This window comes from Gobio gobio (assembly GCF_949357685.1).
Source record: "Gobio gobio genome assembly, chromosome: 15".
Classification (NCBI taxonomy): domain Eukaryota; kingdom Metazoa; phylum Chordata; class Actinopteri; order Cypriniformes; family Gobionidae; genus Gobio; species Gobio gobio.
This window is the reverse complement of record NC_137108.1, coordinates 23,303,465-23,328,399: the sequence shown is the minus strand read 5'-3', so window position 1 is coordinate 23,328,399 and position 24,935 is coordinate 23,303,465. Positions and strand designations below refer to the sequence as shown.

Genomic DNA, 24,935 nt, shown 5'->3' with positions numbered 1-24,935 from the left:
GAACAGGTTAGTGCATTTTGTATTGTAAACAGATTGTGGTTGTTTAATCTGGGGCAAAGTGAAGTTATATTGATATATTGAGAGAGCAGGACAAAGAGGGAAAGAGGGAGAAAGCGAAAGTAGAACTAAGTATGAGAGATTTAAAAGATGGAGAGCTGGTATTGTGTGGGAAATCAGCAGAGAAAAGTAAAGTCAGGTGGAGGAGGGAAGGGGAGGAGAGAAAGAATAACGATAAGCACTGAAGAAAAGAATGCACAGAGAACGGAGACGAGGGGAGGGAAGAGGGAGGGGCAAAGAACATGGCAAGGTTACACATGAACTGCAGTCTGTTTTCTTCTTTGACAGACACAGAACGAGAGAAGTAGAGAGAGGAAGCCTCGCTTTTGCTCTTATCTCTGCAATATCACATTAAACCATAAATTAAAAACAGAACGGAAGAACTGAATGCTAAGGGAGTGAGTAACATTCATGACACAGAGAGCCAGGAAAGAGGGACACTGCAAGAGAAACACAGACAAAAGACAGAGAGACTATGAGAACAATAAAATAAACACGGCGGATACACATTGGCAGAGTTTACAAGACCAGCTCTGACATCAGTGAAGTGAGAGAGGAAGAGGGGTGCAACATTGCTTTACGGAAACCACTTGTTTCGTACGCTGACACAGTCTGAAAGTAGGAAACAGACACTTAAGAGAAACAGAAAGAGAAAGAAAGACAAAAGGATAAAACAAATCCCATTTAAACCAAACCATGTTGATCAAAGAATACCGGATATGCATGCCGCTCACAGTCGATGAGGTAAGTTTGTAACTTTTTACATGTGTTTGGGTTTGCTTCCAAATGTTTGTGTGTACTGCAGCTGTCCACATGATTAGTGTGCATGAAAGTAAACGTTATTAAGATGTTTATTCCACTTTGTTTATGCAGATGAAACCTTAATCTAGTTCTGTGTACGTCTGTGGGTTGCATTTTATAATCTCCCCAATTCAGCCGTTTTCTTTAGCTAAACGGGTCTGACCAGTTATGTCCTTTTATTCTAAAGGCAGAAGTTGAGTTATTCACCTCGAGGTTACAAACAAAACACAAAGGCCTTTTCCACAAAAAGCTTGAGATTTCTATCACGAGGGTCAGATTCAGGGATTGTTTAGTCTGTCTATGTTTCACCTTCAAGTAGCCAACTTGCGCTCCTCCAGATCAGACAAGCCCACACAAGCACACCTGACCTAAAAGTCTGCATTAGAATTCGTCTATGGACTACATCAGCACTAGACCGCATAGTTTCCAGACAGGAGCTCCGCCCCCTTTTTCTGGAGAAGCTCTGTTGTGCGTACAGACAGCGGTTTTATGCTCCAAGCCTCACAAGGTCTCTGTCTGTCGCCATCATCAGTGATTGTTGGAGTTTTCACATTAACAGATTTCAAAAGAATTAGTCCTCGGACAAACAGCAGGAACATTGTCAGTGCTGCCAGCATGGGGTTTTTTTAGGAGAATATGTGGGGAAAAAATTATATATGCTCTTCAGTGAATATCAATCTTTAGACAAAAACAAAACAAAAACATGTGGCAATGAAAGATCAGTTTCCACCCACATACGCATTTTAGGGTATCTCATAAAAATAAAATAAATAAACCTGAATCCCTTCCACCCTAAATTCTAAAAATGTGCATAAAAATGTATGCGCTCAATTAAAATGAATAAATTTTTTATCTGATAAGACATGCGCGTAACGATAGAAACACATTTACCAAATAAATCTCCCACTGCACAACAAAGACGTTGATTTTGTGATTTTGCCTCAACAGTGGATGTGATTAGATAACTTGGACAACTGCCAATTTCATTGCAGAGCATCTCAAATATTGGTTTTGATCGTTCTGTAATGCCTGAGCCAAAGTCATAAAATGATTTGGTTTAATTCGCTGTGTCTCACACTTTTGATCAATTTAATGTGTCCTTGCTGAATAGAAGTATTCATTTCTTCTTCTTTTTTATATATATATTACTGACCCCAAACTTTCGAACAAAACCTCTCTTGCTCACACAAACACACACACACACACACAATCTGGAAGAAAGGATTCTACAGACTGAGCAGAGCACTTTGTGTTCCTAAACACCAGGCATTAGAATGCAAGATAACATGACAGCTTTTATTGCGTTCCATCTGCGTGCTCGTCTGCGTTCGTCATTTATGAAGTCATGCAAGTCATTTATGACGTAGGAAAAAAGAGCCACAGTGGCTTCTCTGATTGCAGCAATTTCCATTTTTATTACAGATATTTTGTGATAATTTCCCAGGAAGTGACATTTTTGTTCTCTTTAACTCATGGGATGGAAATGCTGGTTTATTCGAAAAAATGTTATGCAACATTCCACTTTTGCGCATAAGTTATATTTACAACTTTGAATGGATATCGCTAGTGACATTAAAGTAACCGTTCAGTTTTTTTTTTTTTTACTTTAAACTAAAATGAATCATTTTATTTACACAAATTTTACATTTCTCAGAATAAATTAGCCATAAACTGTTATATGTCATAATAGCACATATCACAACATATATTATCAAAACATTTTATATTATATTAAAGATGTCATGAACTGGCTTTTTAAAAATTGTTATAGTGTTGTCTGATGTCAACTTATGACGTTTGCGTGGTTTTTACATTCAAAAATCATAATGAATAAGTAATAGGCTATTTTCTACCCTGGTTTTGAGGCTCTCTCCTGGAACGCTCTGTTTTTATGGGTGTGCCGCACTGAAAACTTGGAAGTAAACGCCCACCGCTAGGATTTGATAAGATTTGCATATTCAACTCCCCTCTCAGTACATGTTTGAATTGTTTTGAAAGCGTGTGGGAAAACGACAACCGGAATCATGATTTCGCCCACAGGACTCGCAAAATGTCTTTATCAAACAAACACAATGATTTATCTCTCATCCCCCCGCGATTGATTGGAATGTTATTTCTTTATTACTTGGCCTGCCCGATCGGAGGATATAACCATGAACGGTGCATCACACACACACACGCGCGCGCTCGTGCGTGCGTCTCACTGCAAAGTCAAACAAATCAGCATGTTCTAAACTTCCGCGATTATATTTTTCCTTCAAATATCAAGTCAAGAGAGTGAACAGTGCACATCAAGAAAGGACTGTTATTTCACTATTTAAGATATGTTTTTACGTTTTGGTAGCCCGTCTGAAAAGCACATAGCCACATTGCGAGCACTGACCCACATTGCGAGCACTGACACATACATGTCCAAGTCTGATCCCGAATCGCAATGAACCAACAACACCACAAATAAAGGATTCTTCAGCCTTTGACAGCATGCTAAGGTGTTCAGTTAGACATACACATAATCAATAGATAGCCTATCAAACGATCTGTAACAATGCAATACTATCACATATAAAAAAAAAAAATACTCACATTAGTGTAGTGCTTCATTCATTCATGTAATCTCATCCTGTCTGCAAATCCAGTCTCTTGTTTACAAACGAATCCGTGGTAAAATGAAGGAACAAATGCGCAATGTCTTCCCCACATGAGCTGGATATTCATTAAAAATAAAGTTCATCCATGCATTCATAATATTGGAATCCGAATGAAGCTTATGCGGTATGTTTATTGCTTAGAAGTTCGATCCGGTTTAGCTCTATGTAGGCCTATGTCATGTCAGGCACGAGTCGGTGGGCGGGGCTACAGAATCAGGCGTTGTTGTTCTTCTTCTGTTGACACGATGACGTCAAGGTGTGGCATATTCTGAGATCGGTCGTTTGCTGGGCCTGGTGTCAATAAAAGCTATTCTTTGACTAACAAAGAAGTTTTCAGCGTTTTCAGCTCTGAAACTTACAGGATATTGTTATATTACCATGAACTTTTATATATCAAAAGCTCAAGGGAAAGTTAATTTCTCAATTCTGACCCCTTTAATGAATCAATGAATAAATCTAATTGACTGCAAAATGGCACCTATAGAAATTTAATAATTTAAGGTGCAGTGTGTTAATTTTAGCGGCATCTAGCAGTGAGGTTGCGAGTCGCAACCGCTCACCCCTCCCTTTAGAAGCACATAGAGAAGCTACAGTGGCCAACACAGGACAAATTTGTCGTCTGAGTAGCTAGCGCTCTATAGAGCAGTTGTCCGTTTATAGCAGGGGTAGGAAACGTTGATCCCAGAGAGCCACTGCCCTGCAGAGTTTAGCTCTAACCCTAATCAAACACACCTGAACAAGCTAATCAAGGTCTTCAGGATTACTTAAATTATAGGTAGGTGAGTGTCTTTATAGGGTTGGAGCTAAACTCTGCAGGGCAGTGGCTCTCCAGGATCAAAGTGCCCTACCCCTGGTTTAGAGCTACTGTAGCTACTTAACCGGTATTCATGCCGGCACAAAATGGTGACTTCACCCTAACTGTGCGTTCACATCGCAGCCGGCGAGAGCGTCAAACTTCGCTCTGGCCGCCCTGTCATCGACACTGTAGAAATATTTGTGGACGCGCTGCTGCTCTGACGTAGATCGAATGCTTGGTCTTTATTTAAACTTTATTTAAAGGGGCTGCAAAGCGAACAATCAATGCCTTTGTGCTGACTGACCACAGGTAGGGTATAACCGTATGAGATAACCCCATGAAATCATTTAAATGTGAAAGTAAAAAAAACAAAAAAAAACAGATCAATTGAAAGAATTTAACATGTTTGCAAACAAAATAAACCAATCGAGCAATCGAACGCTCTCCATTGACTTTGCATTGCGTGAAGCGGCCTCCTTGTCATTTCGGACTTATAACAAGAAACAGAACAATGTCTAAAAGCGTGACAAATGTGACAAAGTGTACAGCAAACAAGCTAAGCAAAACCCACAACCAAAAACCCAGACGTTTTTATAAGCTATTGACCCAAAAAACGAGCGTTTAAGGACAAAAAAGTGGATACAGGCCATTGAGACACTGAGAACTACACCCACTAGAGGGGAACGTAATCAGCGACAGGAAATATCATATATAAAACTGACATTTGGATATTTGACTTAACAGTGACAACATATTTACTGCACACATAGGTATACTGAGGCATACTGAGTGTCAGGATCCCAAAATGTACCCATTCTTCCTGCTGAAGCGTCACGTTTTACTGCCTTTATCCACTTTTGTCTCCTTAAACTCTCGTTTCTTTGGGTCGACAGCTTATAAAAACTTATTTCCGTGTTTTTTAGCTTATTTGCTGTACACTTTGTCACATATCAGCTTTTAGACATTGTTCTGTTTTTTTTTTTTATAAGTCCGAAATGACAAGGACGCAGCCTCACGCAATGCAAAGTCAATGGAGAGCGTTGGATTGTTTTCCCCCCCGGTGTGGGCGTGGCCAAAATACGCTCTGTCTCTATGGCTGCCGCCGAACCACGTCATAGCTCATTACCATAAAGTTGAGCTGATTTCAACTCTTCTCGACGCCCAAATCGTCCAAGACGCGCCGCGCCACTCTCGCCGGAGCTCGCCGCCATCTCCCATTGAAAATGAACGCCTTCCGGCCACTTTGACGCTCTCGCCGGCGGCAGTAGGACCTGCGGTGTATGTAGATAGAAATGGCTCATTCTAAGGTAATAAAAACATAAAGGTTCGTTATGTGAGATCTTTATACACCACTGAAAACATAGGTATGTATATTATATTTCATTTCAATAGATCCTCATAAATACTATACACTGCACCTTCAAGAAAATATTAGTTAAAGGGTTAGTTCACCCAAAAATGAAAATTCTGTCATTAATTACTTACCCTCATGTCGTTCGACACCCGTAAGACCTCCGTTCATCTTCGGAACACAAATGAAGATATTTTAGTTGAAATCCGATCGCTCAGAAAGGCCTCCATTGGCACAATGCACGGTACACTCTCAAGACCCATAAAAGGTACTAAAGACGTAGTTACAAAGTCCATCTCATTACAGTGGTTCTACAATAACTTTATAAAGTGACGAGAATAGTTTTTGTGCGCAAAAAAACCCTAAATAACGACTTATATCATGATGACCGATTTCAAAACAAGGCATCATGAAGCTTCGAAGCGTTATGAATCAGTGAGTCGATTCAGCGGTTTGAATAGCCAAAGTCAACTGATTCAGCAGTTTGGCGATTTGACACGCAATCCGAATTATGATTCAACTCGCTGATTCATAACGCTTCGAAGCTTCATGATGCATTATTTTGAAATCGGTCATCACTATATAAGTCGTTATTTAGGTTTTTTTGCGCACAAAAACTATTCTCGTCGCTTTATAAAGTTATTGTAGAACCACTGTAGTGAGATGGACTTTGTAACGACGTCTTTAGTACCTTTTATGGGTCTTGAGAGTGTACCGTGCATTGTGCCAATGGAGGCCTTTCTGAGCAATCGGATTTCAACTAAAATATCTTCATTTGTGTTCTGAAGATGAACAGAGGTCGAACGACATGAGGGTAAGTAATTAATGACAGAATTTTCATTTTTGGGTGAACTAACCCTTTAATAGTTAACAAATCAATTTTAATTTCATAGATCATTATGGAACAAGCCACTCAAAAAAATTAAAATTATGAAAATGTATCACTTTGTAACATTTTTCAGAAAAAATTTGCCATAAATTATTACGTTATCGAAATAGCACAAAATGTATTCCAAAAATTCTATTTTATTAATCAATGTTTGATTGCAAAATGGCATCTATATTCAATTTATAATTGAATTATTTTATTTAACCAATTAAAAAATGTGGCATGAATCATTATGGCAGAGCACACAGTTTCCAAGAATGCCCTAATTTATGTAATATATCAATATATGTACCAAGATACATTTACAGACATTGCTGTGAGCATGGAAGACATGTTGCTGCTGCTGCACATGTAACACACATGGAATAACCCCTGTAGTAGAACTATACAGGTAGAGGGTTTCTGAAAGCGCACTGCAGACTGCTAACAGCAACACTACCGGTATTTGTTTGAATGTTGAGCCACAGCTCATTGGCCGCTGAAGCAACAGCATCATTATGTAGATAATGATGTGATCGCTACCAAATGAGTTAAAGACCTATCAGCCTGCGCAATCAGTTTAATGCCAGAACTAAGTAATAGATTCACATTTTTTTCAATATTTCCTTTTTCTGAAAACAATATGATTATACTTTTTAAATCGGTTTTAAATCTTCATTGTTATATTCAATCAGCGTTACTGAACTCAAACCACTTGAGAAAAAGCGTACATATCAGAGAATAAGTTCAGAATTAGTCCAAATCAGTGAGTTAAGAAATTATGTTGTCGCAAAACTTACACTCTGGACTAAAGAAATCTCTCTGAATTAAGTGATGAAATTTATTTTATGCTAAATATACTACAAATACATTTACATATGTACGTACTTAAAGGGATAGTTCACCCAAAAATGAAAATTATGTCATTAATTACTTACCCTCATATAGTTCCAAACCTGTAAGACCTTCGGAACACAAATGAAGATATTTTTGATGAAATCCGAGAGCTCTCTGACCCCTCCATAGACAGCAGTTTATTTACCACTTTCAAGGCCCAGAAAGGAATTAAAACATTGTTAAAGTAGTTCATGTGACTCCAGTGGTTCAACCTTAATTCTATGAAGCGACAAGAATACTTTTTGTGCGCAAAAAGCTAACAAAAATAAGGACTTTATTCAACAATTTCTAATTGTCGTCATTTTTGGGGGGTTTTGCGCACAAAAAGTGTTCTCGTCGCTTCATAAAATTAAGGTTGAACCACTATAGAACCACAAATTGGAACAACTATTTTTGCATTTTAGTTATCCGGAAGTTGTGCTGAGGTCCAACTAAAGATATACTTAAGCGTTTTTGATGTTGCTAAAATGGAACTATCGCAAGTATAAGCTACTTTAACACATTTTAGGCTTAATATTAAGAAATGTGCATTGCGCAATAAAGAAGTACTCCAAATAAAGTTTCATTGTAATATTTAAATCAGTAAATCTTAAGCAATATGTCAGTAATTATGTGGATTTGTAGTAATACTTAGTATGAAATAAATGTATTTTAAATACATTTTGAATTAGGTTTTTTTTTTTTCACTGGGGGAATTCAACTTCCTGCCATTCCAATTTAAATTCCACTTCAACATCCATGTGGAAAGGGGCCGATTCAATTCACATTCCTTGAGCTGAAAGGGAGCCATTTCTAAAATCCAGGATTTTGCTCAACCTAACTAAAAAAAAAGGCCAATAATGAAACATATGAGGTCACAAACAAAGGTCAGCAATTTCTCTCGCTCTCTTCCTCAGTACAAGATCGGCCAGTTATACATGATCAGCAAGCACAGCAGAGAGCAGAGCGGAGGAGGCGAAGGGGTGGAGGTCGTCCGTAATGAACCTTGCACAGACCCCAAACACGGAGCCGGTCAGATCACAGAGAAACGCATCTACCTCAACAGGTGAGAGCGCGCACACACCCACACACACACGTGCACACATAAGCAATCCTGTTTTGTTCACGGTTTACATTACCCACCTGCCAACGTGCCAGCGATCAGCTATTATTGATGACTGCAGCTAACACCTTTATGCATACAGCAGAGCTCCGGCCATCGCTCACTTTACCTCCAAAAACACATTTTCTCTCCCCTTCGAGCTTCAAGCAGAATTGCACAGCAACATAACCGTCCTGAGGAAGATCACGTAGGCATTCAGTCTGATATCTTCCCACGCTATGAACATGCATACACACGTATTGTAATTGCCTGTTTTCTTACATTCTTTACACTCTCGCACTACAAGGACAAACCCCCCCCCAATACACACACACACACACACACACACACACACACACACACACTCAGTCATTAGATGCTGTTGTGAATATGAATTACTGCACCTCTAGCAGTAAAACAAAATTTTCAAGCCATTAATGTGTTAGCAAAGACCAAAAGGGCAGAGCATTAAGTTCCTAATGGTCAAATAAATCTTATCATGGAGCATGTGAGTCTAATTCAAATGCTGATATTACAGCAGACAAGATCATTATATGCTGTTTACAAGTACATCATGCTGAACCGCTGCATTGTAATTATGAATAATTTAACTTGTATCATCAAGATACGAGCGTCAAAGGATTGTAAATGTAATGGCAGTTGTTTGGTAGGAATGTGCTGTTCCGCCGGACACACTGTGGAAATGTCTGTCACTTCAGAAATGGGAAAGAGAGAGTGTGAGAACGCGAGGCCACATCCGTGGCGCTCGACACAACTGGCTGACCGTGAATGATCTACATCTTCTCTTCTCCACCCCTCTCTTCTCATCCTCTGTCCATCCATCCATCACTCAAGTCCTCAGGCTGTAAATCTCAACCGCTGTCTGTGCTGCCTTATCTTACAGTGCTGAGTTCATTATCTCTCTCGCCCGCTCTCACTCTCTCTCTCTCTCTCTCTCTCTCTCTCTTTTTCTTGGACTCTGACTGAGTTTTTTTTGGTAGGGACAGATGGCACCAGACACCTCTGGAAATGAGACTTATAGCTATTGTGACGGCTGCCTGACCTCTCACCCTAGCACACACACACATCTACAGCAGCCCCAAAAAGTATCTGGACACTTAAGACAAACTTTAAATGATCTGTACTTCACAAGACAAAATATCAAAACAAAGGGCGACTGCAAACAAAACAATGCAAGACATTTTCTCAGAACGTACTTTTTCACAATTACTTTGAGCCAACCAATGAGCAAATGTACACAGGTCGGTAAGATTAAAAATACAGTAAAAACACTAACATTGTAAAATATTGTACAATTTAAAATAACTTTTCGATTTTAAAATATTTAAAATGTAATTTATTACGGTGATGGCAAAGCTATATCCAGTCTTTAGTGTCACATGATCCATCATAAATCATTCTAATATGTAGATTTGCTGCTCAAGAAACATTTCTCATTATTATCACAGTTGAAAACAGTTGTGCTACGTCATACGTTGTTTTAGAATTCTTCAATGAGCATTTATTTGGAATGTAAATCTTTTGTAAATGTTATAAATGTCTTTACGGTCTCTACAATGGAGTGTTGTTTATGTCTTTGTATAACGTGTCTGTTGCGTCATAACATCTTCTCGTTTCCCTTTTTGTCTGTGTTCAGCAAACTGCCAACCTGGATGAGAAATTTTGTTCCCATGGTTTTTTATGTAACAGAAACTGCCTGGAACTTCTACCCTTACACCATTACAGGTCAGTTCAAGCATTGTGTTACAATAAACACACCAGTGTTTGAATATTAACATGTTGTCACAAGGCACATACATCCATCTTGTGTTTTTAATGCACCAGTAACCATGCAGCCGTAACCTAACACTCTGTTTCTCTTTTGCACACTTTTCTCTGTTTCCGTCCACTGATGTTTTACCACAGAGTACTCTGTAAGTATTCTCACATGTCAGCTCTAACTCATGCAGTTTGCTCTTGGCTCACTGTCCCACTGAGCATACAACATAATCACCTCACTCTCCCTCCTTCTCATTTCTCCTTCCAAAAGTGTTCCTTCCTACCGAAGTTTCGTGTCAGGATCGAGACACGCTTTGAGAATGACAACGGTTGCAGTGAAAATGTGAGTAAGAGATGGCAACACACACACACACACACACACACACACACACACACACAGGAGATAATCCTCTTAAAGGAGGACGATTCATCAGAGGCACACGTAGCGCCGCGTCCTTGTAAAGGCCATTGTGCTTGTGTCTGTCTCTGAAGCACTCATACAGTAGTAACAGTCAGGTAAGCAAATCCAAACACTCCACCTCACTCCTGAGACACAGGACACCAGTGCCTTCAAAGCAGAGCCTCAAATACTGGTATTGGTCAGACATGAGACAAAGCTACAGGGCTTTCGTATTTAAATCAACAGAGCCGTTTACACCAGAATGCACTGCAGTGTGACGCGCCTTCAGTTATTGGATGTCACATTTTTATTTTTGGACGTTTTGATTTATGGTGCATTTTGATTTTTCGGCACAGCTACAGTACACTACCATTCAAAAAATATATATATATTTTTAAAGAAACTGGTACTTTTATCGAAAAAGGATGCATTAAATTGATCAAAACTGACAGTAAAGACTATTATATTGTAATAATTTCAAATAAATGCAGTTATTTTGAACTTTCTGTTCAAAGAATCCTGAAACAAAAATGTATCATGGTTTCCACAAAAATATTAAGCAGCATAATTGTTCTCAACACTTATGTAATAATATTCTTCAGCACCAATTCAGCATTATTTCTGAAGTACCACGTGACTGAAGACTGGAGTAAATATGTTGAAAATTCAGCTTTGCCGTGACAGCAATAAATAGAATTTTAAATTATATTTCAATAGAAAACAGTTACTTTAAATGTTAATAATATTTCACAATATTACTGTTTTTACTGTATTATTGGTCAAATAAATGCAATCTTTGGTGAGCATCTTGGTAATAAACTTCTTTTAAATATATTTTTTTTAAGTTTACCTACCTCAACCATTTGAACTATAGCATACTCTGGAAACTTTATTTAGCTTGCCCATCTGAGAATTTTTTTATTTTTTTATTAAGAAAAATATATCCAAATTGATTGATTTATGTTTGTAGTCTGCAAATTATTTTAGGGATACAAAATATATCTGGACCATATCAGCTAATCGATGATATTAGAGATTTATTATATATAGTTTTGTATGATATTGCATATTTCATTGTTCAAGTTGTTCAAGGTGTCAACAGTAACCTGTTTAACAACACCTTTTTCATACTGTTCAATATAATATAATGTTGTAATGCCAAAATTCATGTGGCATATAAATACATTTTTGTTTTTAGTATCTTATTTTTAACTTATTAACTTATTACATTTTATTACAAGAATATAATAATCATCATCTTATCGGTATTGGCCAGATTTGTTAAATCTGGCATTCATATTTATCTGTTTAAATAACTTTTTCTGACTTCTTAATGGGATGATACCTGCAAGGACAAAATTGCAGTTCTCAGGAAATACAATCTCATGAGACGCCCAGAGGCCTTTTAATGCATCAACAACCATAAAACCGCACTAATAACTGGAGACAGTTAAAGTTTTAGGTTGTAAAAACATTTTTTCCCAACTAGCCTTCAGGTAATTTGAGACTCCTGCTCAATAAAGTGAACAAACAGACAGTATAGCTGCAAACAGACAATTCATTTAGCTGTGTTGTCATTCAGACTTTTTACTTAGTAATTATTGAGATGAGTTGAGTTATTACTGGTTTGCCGTTTGTTTATTTGCACGCAGCAAAATGGGGGGGGCAGAGAGGACGTTGTGCCCCGGAGTGCTCCCTGTTATTAAGAAATGAAAAGTATGACTTAAACAAGATCCAACCTGCCACAAAGAAACTCTTGATTTATGAGAAAGTCTTCCTGAGAAAAAGAAAGGGAAATGGAGGTGTTGGGGGATGGGGGATGGGGGATTGTTATTGATACAATTTCCTCCAAATCATCCAACTTTCTCTCCACATACCAGCAGACAGTACACTCCCTCATTCACATACACACCTACTGTGGAAGTCAATGAGGCCACGTTAACTGTTTGGTTACCCATATTCTTCAAAATATCTTCTTTTGTGTTCAGCAGAAGAAAGAAAATCATACAGGTTTAGAACAACTTGAGGGTGACTAAATGATGACAGATTTTTCATTTTTGGGTGAACTATCCCGTTAATATTTAAATTAGTGCTGGGGAAAAATTAAGATTAATCACATTCAAAATAAAAGTTTGTCTTTACATAATATGTGTTTGCACTGTGTATAATTATTATGTATATATAAATAAATACACACACATGCATGTATATATTTAAGAAAAATATGTTGTATTTTTATTTATTTTTTTAAATATATATATAAATATAGATAAAGATAAATTATATATACAGTATACACTTGCAAATAGTTCTTAAATATATCCATGCATGTGTGTGTGTGTATTTATATAAACAAAATAATTATACACAGTACACACACATTATGTAAACACAAACTTTTCTTTTGGATGCAGAACTAATTTAAATGTATACATGCATATGCTGGGTAGATCTCAGGAAATCTGGATTACGTATTCAGATTCAAAAAGTTAATTTCTTGTAATTAGATTATATTACATTCTGAAACACTTGTAATCAGACTACATTTACTTTACTGATTACATGATTATTACATATTCACACAATGGTAGTAAATCAATTATTATTTATTGAGTTTAACCAATTTTTTTTTTTTTCATGTTTTAAATTTTCCTTTCTAAAAAGCATATCACACACATTCAAAAAGTCTTCTAGTTTTGTGAAGTTGCACACACAGACCAGCCACTAGTCAGGTGGCTATAATTACATGGAAAACTGAGCGAGCTTAGGCCACGTTTACACCTGGTATTAAGATGCGATCGGATCACAAGTGGATGAGGGAGACACATTCCTGTTACACCTGGTGTTTAATGCTGCCTTCACATGCTATCAGAATTATCATAAATACTAGTTTTACTAGTTACAAAAATTTGAATGCGATTATCTTACGACTTCAGAAGTGGGAAGTAGATTTCCGATAGCACGTGAAGGCAGCATTATTCCTTAAAGCAACAAAATAAGCGTGCGCACATGCACAGAGATGACGGAAAAACATATAGAGAGCAACGGCTTTCGTTGCTGCTCTAACAGTCGCAAGACCATGCAGAACACAATGAGTGCATGTTAGAAATTAGGAACGGTGAAGGAAAATTGAGCTTGGTATGTTTTTTTTATCTTCAAACCAAACTTGGGTCCCCAGACGACAAAGTTTAAATTACGTTTGGCTAGCACGCTTCCCATGTTCCCGCGTTAGGTCAGTAGGCGGTCTCTTGCGGCTGTTCAAACCAAGCATGCCACACGAGACCTTAAAAGTGAAGCCAAAGCATCGTGATCGCCCCCAGGTGGCTGGATGCAGTATAGGTCATAAACCCCGCCCTCTCCATGAAATGTAATGGGACTTAGACAAACTAAACAATTACACTTCAATTACATTTTTTCCAAAGATGGCTTCTGATGTTAGTTCAAGTGTTCGTTCTTTAGAGAAGTTTGGTTTTAGTTGGTTAGTTGATGCTATAAAAACAGGGGTGTGACAATTATGATTGACAGCTGAGATTTACATCTTCTCTGAGCGAAGTAGTTACTGAGGCACCAACGGACATTTTTCGGAAACTTCGGGAGGAAATTCGAGCTTTAACTTTAATTTGTACATTTCCAGAACTGTTTATTTCACAAAAAGTTGCCGATTCGGCGCTCACTAATGCATAGACTCGGGCTCCAAGTTGCTACTGCGCAGACTTGAGACCCAAGAATGTCAGCGCCATATTTGAAAACTGGCGGCTTTACTTATTTCAATGGAGAAAAGTGAAGACGCATGATTCATCATTTTTTACAGTCTATGGTTCAAACGCATGCGACCACATGAGCGTCTACATTACGAAAGCAATCCGGTCGAATGCGTTTACGACTACCTCTCTGGAAGTGGCCAAGTTCAAAATGTTTTAGACCCTGTTTAGACCTATATTTTGCATCATCCACTTGTGATCCAATTGACCTAAACACATTTTTATACCAGCGGTAAACAGGGCTATAAAGCATTTCTGGATTTCCAGAAACTAAAATTGCACATTAATTATTTGAATTATCACTGTCTTTTAACCATGTATTGCTGTGTCTTTAGAAGGGTTTTTTCTTAAATGTTTTATTTCTTTTTATTATTATTTTTTATTAAAGATTGAATTTTTTCCTAAACTTACAAACTCCCTGCAGTTCCTTTAATGTTTAATGAACTTCATGTTCTTGATAAAAAATGGAATACATTTTCTTTCTCTCTGTATTTTTATATCAATATGTTACAATATTAACCTATTCAAAGTGATAAAAAGTAATCTAAAAGTAGTCAGATTATATTACCTGATTATGTTACCAATTAAAATCTTTGACAGGTAATTGGGAATCAGTAACAGACTACAATTTGTACGTAATCTACCAAGAACTGTGTATATTACATATGCACTTAACCTCCAAATGATCATCAACATATCCGTTTTGCACATAGGCACTGCAACTCCAGCACAGTCAAACAAATCAAAATAATACTGGTGCAAGTGTCAACACATCAGACAAGAGGAACAGTAAACAGCTTTTCTCACGAGGAGACCGAGATAAAAAGACAAAGAGAGAGGAAAGAACGGGAGAGGAAAAAGAGCAGGGGTTTGCTAAAACACTTGCATTGTTTTTAACAACTTTAAAAGACTAAAAAGGTTTTGAAACAGAGAGACCACAAAAGAGAGATCAGCACACCACTTTTCTTAATTGCTTATTTTTCATTCATCCTCTTCAGCGGGTGCAAAAAGCACCTGCAATGCTGCACAGTCAAGGCAGCACTCCTTTAAGTTAAGACTTGTTATCTGGTTTCTTTCTCCATTGGCCTGCAGTAGTTTGCATAATTCAGTACTTCAGCTATAGTAGGCTTGATTTTGCACTCTTTGTTTCCATGTTTTTTTGCATTAATTCCGCGTCTCTGCCTATGCCCTACGGTCTTTCTGTTATGTAGTGTGTCAAAGTTCTGTAATGGGCTACACTACAGAATGTTTAACCGGTTGCATTGCATTGTGTGGTATTTTATATTAAGATTGCTGTGAGCGATGCTGAGCACTTCCATTTGTCTTCAAGATGCAGAAGTTGGTGCATTTCTATTCCTCTGTGTTCAGAAGACTTTAAGTTAGTGTCATATTTTACTTGGGCGTTGGCGACTAGCTGGAATAAGAAAGCAGTGTTTTCTTTGATATATTGTTGGATTTGTCTGACCATGCTGTCTGATGTCTCCTGTGCAGGTGTTTGGTGGTGACCCAACTCCGAAGGACAGTGTCTGCTTTCTGGATATTTTGAGCGATCCAATCCCTGATAAGCATTACAAGGCATCAGAGGTACAATACATTCATATTTGCATAAATACATGGCCAAACTAAATCAGGGGTGGGTAAAATTCAGAATTTATGAGTGGGTTCATTTTCAATTCATGAGTTAGACTGTGAATTGAATTGGCCACACGCCACCGGATGCTAAATTGGGATTTGAATCGGGAACGTCAGAAAGAGGAATGTATACAACACCAGTCTACATAAGAGGAAAATCTGTTTCGTTTCGTCAAAACATAAATAAATCATAAATTTTGACTAATTATGCCTATTTATCTCCTGATATGCAGGCTAAAAAAACTCATCTCATTAGGCTAAACTGAGTCTAAACTGAGTGCTGTCAAGTTAACATGAACATAAAAACAGATTTGACATACAGCAGGGCTCTTTTTTATGCAAAGGACCCTTCAAATATATAATGATCCCCTTGAGAGAAATATGTATATCTTTATTAGGGCTGCACAATTGAATCGAATTTGTAATCGTGATTACAATTACGGATGCCACAATTATGTAATCGTTCAAAGAAAAAAAAGTCCATTACATTATTCTGTGTGCTTAAAGGGTAACTCAACCCCTGGTTCAGAGCCTAACTCCACCCACTTGCAATATTTGAAAAATGCTGGAAAAGTGGGACGAACCGAAGGCGGGGTTGAGCGGGGGGGGGGGGGGGGGGGATTGCACCTGAGACCCACAGTGACAGATTGATTGACAGCTGTCAGACTCACAAAGATGGAGAATGACTGGAGTGATGCCAGAAGATTTGCAACAGAGCGGTCATTTGAAGTAGAGGATATATGCTATCCTGATCATATTCAATACTCGCAATTCCAACTGCAGACTCGCTACAGTGGTTTTGACGGAACAAGATGTTTTATACCAGGGGCTGAACCTATGCCAAGGGCGTGGTGAGCTCGCGCCAGGGGCGTGGGTAGTGAGCCGTTGGAAGAGCCAACATACGTCACGATGACAAACAACGTCCAATAGGAACATTCAACTGCAGTAGCCACCGTTCAACCTTAAAAGGCCAGCACTCAAACGTTTTTACACCATATATTGTAGAATTAAAACTTTATGCCCAAATGTCAAAACATTTACTCGAATCAATGAACAGCACTATAAAGCCCCAGTCTTGCAGATCATTAACTAAAAAAAAGTTGTTTTAGGGTTTAGTTACCCTTTAAGATGTGTTTTTTTTTCGTTCTACAGGTTATCTTAAGGGTTTTTTCCCCCCATTGTTTTAATTTTAATTTTAGTATATTATAATACCATGCGTATTTTTACTTTTTATTAAACCAAACCAATGTATATTTGACATTTGAGGCTTAATGCTACAGAAAAGCAATACAGGTCATCTTGTTTATTTTGATATAACAATACGGCATGCAGTCACTTCAAACAATGGCATAAAGCTATTCAAAATATCATTCAATGTAAATTGTGATTATTGTATTTAATAATCGCAATTACAATTTCAAGGGAAAAATCGACAGTTATGATTTTTGTCATAATCGTGCAGCCCTACATATAAAAAGAGAGAAAAATATTAAAGGTGACTTTATAAAAGACATGTTTTATATAAATTAATTAACTGGCCTTATATTGTCAGTATATTTAAATCAATAGAAAAGAAAAGTTTATCTGATGTAATCAGAAACAAAAGGCTGAAATAAACAGTAAGTTTCAAATCTTTTTTTAAATGGATTTTAGTTAAAAAAAAAAAAAATTGCCACATTGTTTTCAGATAACTTTATAAAAATAGCATTTTAAATCCATTTAATACATTGAGTAAATCAGAGAATTCTGTGAAATTAAATGTTCTTCCACCATGACATATACAATTAAAGGTGAACTATGTAAGATTTTTGCTGTAAAATATCCCAAAACCACTAGGCCAGTGTTATATATTTTGTTCAGTTGAGTACTTAGAATATCCCAAATGTTTCTAACTATGTGTAAATCGTGAGAAATTGCTATTTTAACCAAGGAACCGGGACGTGAGCTATGCGTGTGAGGTAGTCGCCTGTCGATTGCATCATATCTGCGTTACCCTCGGTTTCTGGTTTTATTTAGCAGAAACGATGTACTCTCACTGCAGTGTGAACAAGTGTCATAGCAGCCGCTGAGCGAACGTCATAACTTCCTTTTCAACACACTCAGATATATCTAATACGACAAACAGAGTTGCGTTACCTCATACTCATGACTGGAAAAGAGGAAGTGGCGCCGGCGACCGTGTCATAATAAAAGTCCCACCGGCGACTATGCCATAAAAACAGTCCCGCTCTTCAATCGCTCCTGCGGCCTTGCTCAGCCTTACAACACTCGGCCCTGCTCTGCTTCATACTACAGTAATGTTAATAATCGCATCCATGAACATGATTTCTGCCCGAGTCCTATCCTGACTCTTTTCCAACGGCTGTGAGGTGAAGACCACATGTCCCAAGATTCTGCACTCAAACGTGGCGTCATCAAACTACGCCTTTGTTTTGAACAGGCGACCTCTAGTGGACGGAAAAGTTACATAGTGTAGCTTTAAATAATGTCAATAAGTGGCATTTCAAATACTGATTGTTATGATATTACATGTTGATATGTTTTATGATAAGGGTAATTCATACCGAACAATGTTAGTATTATAAACAACAGTTACAGCAGATATAATTGCTTGTTCTTCCTTAAATTTTGAATCTTATGTAGTATCATCTGTATCATCGTCAATAAAAATGTAATTGGAATTAAATTCTCAGTTCATATCTGAACGGTGAACAACTTTGACTCACAAATAAATAATCATCCAGTCTACTGTGTTCTCGAAGTCTTTGCGCTCTTACAGCAGTGCAAATGTCTTCAAAGCATTTAACAGAGACTGACACCACAGAGGCTCTCACAGCTCTACATAAGTATACGTGCACACAAGTGCAGAAACAAAAACCACAAGACAAACATTACAAAAAAAACACATTCCTCAGTGTGCTCTACTTAAGAGACACAGTTTATCGGACTCTGCTGCTTTTTCAGTGGACAAATAATACATCAGAGGAAAGCATGTTTTCATGTTACACTCTCAGATTCAGTCATGCACAACCTCAAATCCATAGCTGTCATATGCCAAGTTAGGAATAAGACAAATCCAAGGATTACAGTTTTTCAATGAGAAAAAAAAACAGCTGAGATACACCAAAGACATACTCAGACAAAAGGTAAACTAACTATTATTAGAGCCTACCAGTCCTACAGACAAAAGGGACCAAAACAAAACATTAAAATATGGACCGGACTATATTATATTACATTACATTACATTACAATATATTATATTATATTACATTATATTATATTTAATGCTGGGCAATCGATTAATCGCATCCAAAATAACATTTTGTTTTTACATAATATATGTGTGTGTACTGTGTATATGTATATATAAATACACACACACACACACACACACGTATATATTTAAGAAAAATATGTTTTATTTAAATATAAAATATTTATATATAAAATAATTATATAAATATATGTATGCAAATATTTCTTAAATATATACATGAAGGAGAGTGTATTTATAATAATTATACACAGTACACACATATTATTTAAACACAAACTTTTTATTTTGGATGTGATTAATCACGATTAATCGATTGCCCAGCACCAATCATATTATATTATATTATATCATATTATATTATATTAGTTATGTTCTCAATTACTGTAATAAATAAACAAAAACAGAGCCTGATAACAGTTTACACCTAATCATTGTTAATGATGGCTTTCAAATATAATTTTACTTTTTCAAATTAATTTGACTTCAATTTCCATTTTATCCTGAGAAATCACAACAGCTTCCATGTAATGGAGGTGATGTTACCAATAAAACTTAAAATAACTAACAATTTTCACGAATAACGGTACAACATAGGGCTTGACAATCTTCAGAAATTCAGGAAAATTAGCAACAAATAGGGAAAAAAGGAGCTAGGTGGTTTGTGACCAAATGTTGGTTTGTACCAATAAACCTTTATTTTGTTTATTAATTAAAGTAAATTATTTGTTTGATGATTGCTCCTACATACCATTTAACAGTCAATGCTTGAGATTGATGAATGAAAGCAACACTACAATTTGTGTAAACAATGAGAAAATGGAAAAAGATGAATTTACTTGTCATGCTTTAAAAAGGTGCCAATTAAATTATGTTACTTCTTGGGTCTCACAATTTTAAGGAAATGTTAAACTTTTTGCAATGGGAAAATATTCATGCACCAGCATTGTAAAGCAAAAAATATGGGACACAGCTAAATATTTAAAACAAATAATTATTATTATTAGAACAGCTTTTACGACAATTTTACAAAACGGACAAGCCAAAATCACTCATTTTACCCAGGGGTTTAATACTAGCTACTTGTCATGCTAGGTTTTTTATGCTAGATGATCATTCATCAAACATAGCTAATAGGTCACACAACAAAAAGCATGGAATTTGTGCCTCTAACGCTTTAAAAATGGGACACCACATGACCAACTGTGAAAAGTAATGTCACCCCTGCACAGTGATTCATGCGCAGCATGCAACACACACACACGCACACGAGCAATGATCTGCTCGCTCAGCAGGTAATGTGTATCTACTTAAAACAAACAGGATCTGAGGCAATGGGTGTCAGAGAAAACAGGCCGGGGACCCCTAGTGGACGGCTGGAGGAACACCACTAAACCCATCATGTGCTCCTACAAGAGAGTCACCTGTAGCTTTGAGGTCTACGGCTTCCAGGGAAGAACAGAGGAATTCATTCACAGGGTACTGACCATAACGCCCCATGCATTACGTCATGTAATCCCATCATGTGTCATATTACAGCATGTTATGATTCACCATAGAACATCCGTGACATTCTGTTGGTGGGACACAGACAGGCGGTGGCATGGATTGACGAGTGGCATGGTAAATGAGACGTATTGTAATGCTTCATTACCATAATTTATCACATGCTCTGTTCATTACCATAATTTATCACATGCTCTGTTAAGTACACACAAGAATCATGATCTCTCACTTGGCACTCGAATGCCGTACGTCATCGGTCTTATTTCTTCGCAAATACACAGCAAACATATAACAAATATGTGTGCATGCAGGAATGACGATCGAGCAGGTGAGAGAGTACGAGAAAAAACAGCAGGAGGAAACCAACTGCCAACTCAAGAGCGACATTACCTGCGCAGGTAACATCTCAAAGAAAAAGCAAGCAAATTGCTGAAAATGAGTAAAAATGTGCAATTGAAAAATACATCAATCAATATCACAAATGTGCTTATTGATTAGTGACCTGTAAATAGTGCCATACATTTTTTTTAAAAATAATTTCCATTATAACATTTCTAGATTTAGAGTTTGAATAGATTGTCCATGTGAACTCTGTCATCTCTCACTGCCCTCTATTGGTGAATGTTTTACACATCACAGCTGTTACAGTTTAGTCAGCACTGTGATGAAACTTCACTATTAATATGGAAGTCATCATGACTCATCGAACAAAACTGTTGCAACACGATACGATAAATCGGAAGCATTTGTGGCGAAAACTGATTCTCTTGTCTGCTTTTCAGACTCTGCTCCTCCAATACGACCCAGCTACACTCGCTCCATCTCTGTTACGGATGAATCGTCACTGAAAAAGATGGGGGTAAAGACTGTTGACATGCCAGACGCTTCATCCAGCCCTTCCTCCGTCAAAAGTCCCTTGAGATTAAACTCTACCCCGGAATAAGACCCACAAGGACCACTGCCAGTACCACATCTTGAAACATTTGCCAAAATTCTCTTCTTACCAAAACGGATAGAAAGACATTCCAGTGTCACTCTCTGCTCTCCATTCACGCTGGACTTGCATGCTTGTGTTCATGCAGAGGTCGACATTAACAAAAACATCTTACTAAAGAATTAGAGATATTATGTAAAAGACTGTGCCACAGTGCCTTAGTTCACTTTTTTCACAGACAAGCCCACATCACCAAAATGGATTCAACAACGCAGTCTATTCCACTGGCAATGGACATGAAGGGGACCACAGACCCAGCACAGAATGGATATGAAAAGCCTATTGACATCATGATGAAATCAATAGACCGGTTCACTGAAACCCAAATATATGGATTCTGGTGATTGTGAGCAACTAACCGACATTTCTAGTGAGTTACGGCTTACGGGTTATTAAGACTGACCTTTTGACCCTGTATCAATACATTGAAGTAACATAATTGATTGTTTAGTCATGCAGCACATAGTAAGAACATTATCAATAGTACTTTTGGTGAGAAGATTAAAGACTACAATAGACTCTGAACATTATCCATTATTTGACATTGATATCACACCTCTCATTGGATACATGCAACTGGTGATATTTTGGGCCCTATTTTAAAGATCTGTGCGCATGGTCTGAAGCGCATGGCGCAGGCGCATTTCGCTAAACTTTGCTAGTTTAACGACGGAAAAACGGTCAGCGCTCCAGGCGCACAGTACAAAAGGGTTGTCCCTATTCTCTTAATGAGTCATGGGTGGGTTTTGGGCGTAATGTGCAATAAACCAATTAGAGTCTCATCTCCCATTCCCTTTAAAAGCCAGTTTTTGCAGAATCGCTAAGCGTTCTCAAAGCGGGAATGAAGCGGATGAGTTTGGTCTGGATATCTATAATATACTGTGATCGCTGTGAGGGTAATTTTTCCATTACCCTTTTTTCGGCCTCATTGTTAAATTACCATACCGCAATACAATGTTATATGTCAAAAAAATGTCAATTCCATCGATGTACAGACAATAGTTAGGACCCTCCTATCGACACTAAAATTTCTTAGTTTCCTAAGTACACCTAAACGCTGTCTTGCAATGAGAATTTATCGTCAATGATTGTACATAACTACTTAAAATTTGAGACTTTTACACCTTTTATAGAAATGTGTTAATATGAAATACCAGCCATACCTGTTCTATTTTTGTTCCCACAACATAGTTCCAAGAACCCACAGTGACACGGGTGTCACAAACACTGGTGATTATCTGGAAAGGTCTTTTTAAAGCAATATCCCTAAATTTCAACTCAGGAAGTCCCTAAGTGACATATAAGGAACACCCAGGTTCAGTCATGTGACAATTTGTGCATTTTTTGTTGCCATGGCAACATTTCCAAAATGGTGGTCTGTCTGGTTAGCACATGTTGCAGTGTGAGCAATTTTTTAATACGCTTGTTTTTGTTACTAAAGGTATGTTTCAAACCATGCAACAATTCTAACATTTTAATAACTTATCATAGATTACACTTGACCTGATTTTAATAAATTTCTTAAACAAATTGATATAAAACAAGTTATGAAAATATTGTGGTGACGTATGTCACATCGGGCTGTTAACCTTACAACAGTTGGTGGAATTTTGATGTTATGTATTTGTCATATTAAGAAAAATATTAATGAGCTGCTCAATTAATTTAGCAGATTCAATATTTTTTTTAGTATTATATATTTTCTCTATGTTTTATATAAAATCTGGGACTCAGAAAAATGTTAACAGCACTGTTTAATATAATTGAAATATTGATTGGTATTGATCTGCGCATGATCTGGACCAAATCATGCATACTTGGGAAAATGACAAAATGACATACCATGGTGGCTGACAAAATGTTACGCAACTGTTTTCAGACTCTACTAGCATGTCTACATTTCACTGACAACAATGATTCTTAAAATCAGCAAGCAGGGGATAAGTGTTGGAAGATCCGTCTATGGCTTGATATGTTTTGCTCACAAGGCAGCATTAATTGAATCTAAAATATAGTAAATATAGTAAAAATATTATTACAATTTAAAATAACTGTTTTTGATTTTAATACATTTTAAAATATGATGCAATGGCAAAGTCTTCAGTGTCACATGATCCTTTAGAAATCATTCTAATATGCGGATTCGTTATACATTTTTTTTCAGGCGTTCTTTGGTGCACTGCAAAGAAAGTTAAAAAACAGAAATCTTTTGTAACATTGAAAATGTCTTTCACTTTTGATCAATTTAATACATCCTTGCTGAATAACAGTATCAACTTCTTTAAAAGGAAAAATACTGACCCTAAACTTTCGAATTTATATATATATATATATATATATATATATATATATATATATATATATATATATATATATATATATATATATATATATATATATATATATATATATATATATATATATATATATATATATATATATATATATATATATATATATATATATATATATATATATATATATATATATATATATATATATTCTTTAAGTTTATTTTTATCAAGGTTTAACACTGCATCCCTACTTGGTAAAAGACCTAGAAAACGCATCAATAAAAAGTGACTTTGTAAACAAAAGTCTGAACGCAGGCATGTTGTAAGCTTTAAGCGTTTGCATTTTTGCTGTCATCGGTACATTCACCTTTTCTCATCACATTTAATTTCAAAGATCCTCGCTGCTGCTTCCTCCTGTGGCAATTGCCGTATTCATTCATTCATTACTAGCGTTTTATTTCCTTCTTTTTATCTCTCTGACGAAGGGATGTGGAAGGCAAAGATTGAATCCATGGTTCCTGAAGTCCTCTAGTAGCACTCAAAGGACTCCAGGCTGTTCTGTTATAGGCTCTGGCTCTCTCTTTCTTTCAATTTATCAGTTTCGGCATTCTCTCTCATTCTTTCCTTGCTGCCCCTCCTTCACATCCCAATTTCTATTGCTCTCAGGAGAGCATTTCTGATGTATAAATTTCATTAAAAGAAAGCTTCTAAGGCTGTACCACTAGTGCAGGCAGATTAAAAGATCAGTTCAAAATAGAATAAACAGACCAATTAAATAAAATGCTTTAAATCG

The 24,935-nt window shown here is 36.9% G+C and overlaps 1 protein-coding gene across 1 annotated transcript; it reads left to right on the top strand.

Moving 5' to 3' along the window:
- The first annotated feature begins 340 nt into the window (after positions 1 to 340).
- On the top strand, positions 341 to 23,828 carry pitpnc1b (phosphatidylinositol transfer protein cytoplasmic 1b). The gene is made up of 9 exons (XM_079837931.1): positions 341 to 801; positions 8,315 to 8,463; positions 10,157 to 10,262; positions 10,550 to 10,621; positions 15,931 to 16,023; positions 20,672 to 20,827; positions 20,908 to 20,971; positions 21,166 to 21,252; positions 21,637 to 23,828. Exons 1-9 carry the CDS (start codon positions 754 to 756, stop codon positions 21,795 to 21,797), a joined length of 936 nt encoding a protein of 311 aa, XP_079694057.1. The 5' UTR covers positions 341 to 753; the 3' UTR covers positions 21,798 to 23,828.
- Positions 23,829 to 24,935: the final 1,107 nt, after the last annotated feature.